The sequence below is a fragment of the Arachis ipaensis genome, chromosome B02 (genome assembly GCF_000816755.2).
Source record: "Arachis ipaensis cultivar K30076 chromosome B02, Araip1.1, whole genome shotgun sequence".
Classification (NCBI taxonomy): domain Eukaryota; kingdom Viridiplantae; phylum Streptophyta; class Magnoliopsida; order Fabales; family Fabaceae; genus Arachis; species Arachis ipaensis.
Genome location: NC_029786.2, coordinates 13,392,120 through 13,397,566, shown reverse-complemented (window position 1 = coordinate 13,397,566; position 5,447 = coordinate 13,392,120). Strand labels below are relative to the sequence as shown.

The 5,447-nt window shown below is 42.8% G+C and overlaps 1 protein-coding gene across 1 annotated transcript; it reads right to left on the bottom strand.

Moving 5' to 3' along the window:
• Window positions 1-3,608, bottom strand: LOC107624902 (protein LONGIFOLIA 1-like). Its single transcript, XM_016327389.2, has 4 exons — window positions 3,105-3,608; window positions 1,652-3,010; window positions 1,291-1,483; window positions 1-642 (listed from the first exon to the last, which is right to left on the bottom strand). Exons 1-4 carry the CDS (start codon window positions 3,249-3,251, stop codon window positions 53-55), a joined length of 2,289 nt encoding a protein of 762 aa, XP_016182875.1. The 5' UTR covers window positions 3,252-3,608; the 3' UTR covers window positions 1-52.

The following is a 5,447-nucleotide window of genomic DNA, read 5'->3' as shown; positions in this document are numbered from 1 at the left end:
CTGTTATGTTTATATTTGGTCCTTTTCCATGCATCATTGTTTGACTGAAAAATCAAAAGACGAGCTTCCTACGAAGCGCAAAAACTCTGTTACGTTGGGAGGAAGCACACGTGGCTAACTCTCGTATGGTCTCGCCAATCAGGTCCTTGAACACGAGCCGTTCGATGTCCAGCACCATATCTCCAATCTCCACCGTCCATTCCCCCCAACCCTCAACATCCTCCGCCATGTCCTTCCTCAAAACCCCGCATATAACCTCAAACATGTCCTTCTCCGACCACTCCTCCTCCTCCTCCCTATCTCCTCGTATTCTCCTAAACTCGGACCATACCCTCTGCCTCTCATCGCCACCGAACGCCGCCTTCCATGGCGGAAGCCGACGATGCCGGGACAAGATATCACGGACCGTGTCGAACACTAACCGCCTCTGAATTGTTGAGGCCTTTGAGGTGTCTTTTCCCTTTAGAATCTGCTGCTTCTCTAATAAAGCGAAAACGTCGCCGTTCTCGAGTAGGTAAGTGCATGCCTTCAGGATTTCTGACACGTAAGAGAAGTCGTTGTCCTCTGTTGCATCCTCCGACTTGGCTTCGCTGCTGCAAAATGCCGCACTCCACATATCATCTTCCGACTCCGCCGCTTGATCTGTAATAACAAATTTAAACAGTTTTAGAAGTTAATCAACTAATGAAAGGATTTAATTGAGTGATTAATTAGTTAATTAGGAACAATATTGCTGGTTTTTTTTTGTTTTGTTTTTTGTGGAACGTTGAGCTCCGTAGAGTAGAGTGTTCACTATTCAGGCCAGGAGGGAGTTCGGTCCCACGTGAGTGTGTACCGTGTACGAGTGGAAAGTAGCATGCACCGTAGTATTTGTGCTAAAAGTGAATGAACCAACCGAGTACTGCCACGTTAGTAGCACTCATGTGAAATGATTGGTCCACGTAGGCAGAGAACAAATCATCCACTGTTCTTGAATTAGCATCTCTGAATCAAAACTTGGTCAATTTTATAGCATGTTTTGTTTTCCACCTAATTGTACTTGTTGCAATCGGGAATGGGAAGCACGAGGATAACAGAGATAGGTATGGGTGCTTAAAAACGACGCATAAGCATGTGTTCATTTAGCATAGGTCCCCAACTTTGGCTATGAAAAAATACGTCATGGCTAGACCTCTAGACACCAAAGATTAAACAAATTAACCTATTACGTAACCCAAATTAACAAAGTAATGGCTGTATCAAGTTATATGAATCACATGAAGACACTACTACTAAAGTTGTTACACTAACCTTTGTAATCAATGCAGCGTTTTGTGATTGGGGAAGGTAAACACCACTCGTCCCTGTAGAAGGACGAGTCAAGAACCGATACGGGACTGGGTTGCAACTCGTTCGAGGCCGTCATTTCCGCTATGCTGTTCAGCAACTTGTCACACCTGTCCAGTAAATTCCTCCCTTCTTTGTACTCTTCCAATCTGTACCTCTACACTCCCAAAAAAGTAATTAAAATTAAAAATAATTAATTACAAGAGAAAACCGAAATCATTATTGTCATTGACGAACAGTAATTTTCTTTAGTTAAAGTAGAAAACTATTGTAATATGTAAATGAATAATTGATTTTCATTAACAGTAAATTATAGTTATTTTACCTCTGTGTCTGTATGCGAGGAAGTGCTGAAGCTACTCTCTGAAACTGTGGAAGATTCATCCTCTGCCACAGTCAACACCTTCTCGTCCTTCTGATCAATCGGTTTTCTCATTCTCGGAGAATGAACCGGTGTGGTTCTTCTCGAGTTTACTCTCGGCGACTGAACCGGAGACACCTTTCTCGAATCAAACCCGTCGTTATAATACACTCTACTGTGGTGATGATTCTCCGCCGCGTTCGGCGCTACATTCCTCCGGTTCGGACTCCTGCAAACCGGCGGCGATCTCGCGTTTCTACTTCTCCGGTCAACCTCCGGCTGACGTTCGTTCCGGCGAGCCCTCGGACTAGACCGGACGCTTGAATTCGGAGGAGACTGGCTACCAGTTCTTCCGGTTCGGTTGGATCGAACCGGTTTAATCACAACAATAGGAGAATCGTTCTTCGTTCTTCCGCCATCTAGAACGAAGTTCATGTGATTGTGATTGTGATTATAGTTGTTGTTACCGTTACTCCGATTTGCGTGATTCTTCGAATGCAAGAGTCCTTTAAGCTGCAAAGCCTCCAAGATATGTTTCAGAGTTTCTAGATCCTTCGAAGGCTCGTCGATTCCTCGCATCCTCAGCCTCCTCTCGATCTCGCCGTAGATCGAAACGCTGCGTTTCGGTACCTCAGGAAAGAAATCCGCGGAGTCAAAGAAGCTCTTCTTCTGCACCATCGTAACCACTCCCCTGTTCCTTGCATTGTTGTTATAGTTCTTCTCTCCCTTCGCGTTGTTGTTGTTCCGTGCACCCTGCTCCACCGGATCTGAACCTGCATTGTTGTTCAGACCCTCGGAAACAATCCCCTGCGGTTGAGTGTACTGTTGCCGTTGCTGCACCTGCTTGAGGTTCAGCTGAAAACCGTTGCTGTTAGCGGCGTCGAAGAATCGGTTGAGATCTCTGGAGGCTCTGGACTCGGAAGCGGATCTTCGGAGCTCAGGTTTCTTATTGGGCCCTGAATCCGAGTCTGGACCCGGTAAGGACTCCAGGCCCATGAGCCTCGCGACGACGCTGGTGGAACGGCGCTGTAACTGTATCTCTGAAGACAGTTTCTCGCCTCGGTCGTCTGGATTGAGGTTCGGGGAGAGGCTAAGGCTCGGGGAGCTGGTTCGGGTCCTGCTGTCCAATGAGAGCCTCGGAGCCTCCCTTGAGAACTTCCACGTGGACCTCGTCCCTTCCTTGAATTCTAGAACCGGCAGAGTAGTAACCGTCGAAACTGTGTGCTCTCTCGCTGGACTCTGTTTCACGCGCTCCGGTGATGGCGTTGCTGGACGCGCCGGTGAAGCCACGTGGTTCTCCGGCTCTGGCGAGGAATCCGGTTGCTGATAAAAAAATGTACATTTTGAAATATGAGTTAAAATGAGGAAGAAAAAGTAACGGAAAAATTTTTTTATCCAGGTTTGGTGAGTTACTTACCGGAGGAGGGAGGCGTTTGGCGGAGGAGATGCGTTTTCCGGCGAGAATCTGGTGGCGGTCGAAGATGTTAAGGAAGCCAGCCATGCACCCCATTTGCTTGTGAATGTGCTTGTCCAGGTTCTGTTCTCTCACTATGGTACTCGTCATTTTGCTCTCTATTTTTTCTTCTGCTTGGATCTTCTTGCTTTCGCTCACTATCACACTTTTTTTATGGTGATATGTTAATGTCAGGCCTTCGTATTCTTCCACATCCTTGTTCACTCTCTTTTTCTCTCTGCTTTCTCTCTCACTCTATGCTTTCTCTCGTTCCTTCACTCTCTATCTCTATTGTGAGAGAGCTCTTTTATCTCTGAGACTCCCGCTTTTCTGGTCTTTAAAAGGGTGTTGAATGGAGGGGTGACTGAAATGACGTTTAGTTCCCTTACTTTTTGTGGAATGTCTAATGTGTCCTAAACCTAAATCATTTTCGCTCTTGAATTTTCTTAACGAGATTGCTTTATAACTTTTTACTATATAAACTCTTGTATCATCTGTCTATATCATAATGAGTATTGGGAGGCCATTTCTAACATTTGAATTAAACTTATATTTATTGTTATTCTATATATTTAAATTTATATTTTTATGCGTGTATTTAATTATATATTATCACACCAGTAAAAATAATTACAATGCTAAATTAATAGACATGTTGGTTTATATTAATACAATGATGTAGAAAATTGTATAATTACAATTCTTTGAAACACTAGCTAAAGGTTTCAAGTAACTATATTGGATATTTGAATTGAAAAGTGATTTTAATAGTGAAATGTGAGTATGTTAGCCAATGAATGTTTATAATAGTGGTAAGCATTAAGCATAGTGAAGCAGAGGAAGGAGGGCACGGAAAACCGCGCGAGCGCATTTGGACAGTTTGCAAATGCGGTTGGGGGAGTCGAGGCCTTTTAGGCTTTTACTGTTACGCCCTGGCAGCATAGCCACCGTGGGCAATGCTCTCTGGCTCTCTGTCAGATTCCAACTCCTCTGGTTTTTGTGCCTTCACCCTCAGCTCTCATCTTTCTTTCCCTTTGAACAATGGCAAAAAACAGAAATAAGACAAGGAAGAAAATAATTTACGTGAATAAGTCAAAACGAAAATTGCTTTATGAATCCACCAATGTACGTTTATATGTAGTTCGAACCAGTTTGGTTCGAACTCCATTTTGGTTCGAATTATACACAAACACACGCACACACTAATTCGAACCAGCTTAGTTCGAATTACAAACAAACACACGTACACACTAATTCGAATTACACACACTAATCCTATCACGGTGTTTGTGTGTAATTCGAAACAAGCTGGTTCGAATTAGTGTGTGCGTGTGGTTGTGTATAATTCGAACCAAACTGGTTCAAATTATGTAGAAATGAAGTTCCAACCAAGCTGTTTCGAACTACATATAAACATGCATTGGTGGATTCATGAAGCAGTTTTTATTTTGGCTTATTCACGTTAATTATTTTTTTCGTTGGCTTATTTCTATTTTTTGCCCTTTGAACAATTCAAACCAACTCCGATCACCCCCATACAAACATAACAATTTTCGAGCCCTTCCATTCAGTGGATACCATTCACCACGTCAGCAATTTCGACTAATTTTTTTTTATATTGATTAAATATATGTGTAATACATTGTTATTGGAAGATTGGGTGTTTTTCTTTGATATGGTATTTTTTTATTGGTATTTGTTCAAATCGAAGGGCCTGATTTATTTATTTAAAAAAAAATAAACTACAAATTAGAGGGTTCGATTTGTATTTTTTTTTTTTAAATAAAAATTGGACGGTCCGATTTTAACATTAAAAATTTTTTTATTTTCGAAAACACAAATCGGACTGTCCGATTTGTGATTGTTTGTTTGAAGGCGCGTTTGCAACGTTGGTCGTGGCCGTTGCAACAGAAGCTGGGCATGTTGGTCGGGCGCGTTGCAATAGAAAGCTGGGCGCGTTGCAAGATCATTCCATCGACGAAATTCGGCCAAAGCACACATGCTGGCCGTCCACACCTGGACAAGTGCCCGTGCAGGCCTGGTCTATGCCTCGGCCGGGAATCTCCGCGGTCCAGTCGCGGTCATTGCCCAGTCTCTGTCTCACGGGCCTAGGCCTGCCTCGAAAATCTCCACCTTCTCCTAGGAACTAGTTATGGACACTCTTCTCTCTCTCACACAATAAAAAAAAATCGCGCAAAATATCTCCACCAAATCCTCCATTTTTTCGTGTTTTAGGATTTTATTTTGCTACATATAATTGTTCATATTGTTTTTTTTATTATTTTAAATTTTGAAAGAAATTATATT

Excerpts from the sequence above, each read along its gene's own strand:
- LOC107624902 (XM_016327389.2), bottom strand. The coding sequence starts at position 3,251 with ATGACGAGTACCATAGTGAGAGAACAGAACCTGGACAAGCACATTCAC. Across the intron at positions 3,011-3,104 it reads CCAAACGCCTCCCTCCTCCG|CAACCGGATTCCTCGCCAGA; the intron begins GTAAGTAACTCA and ends TTTTTTTATCAG. Across the intron at positions 1,484-1,651 it reads CCTCGCATACAGACACAGAG|AGGTACAGATTGGAAGAGTA; the intron begins GTAAAATAACTA and ends TTGGGAGTGTAG.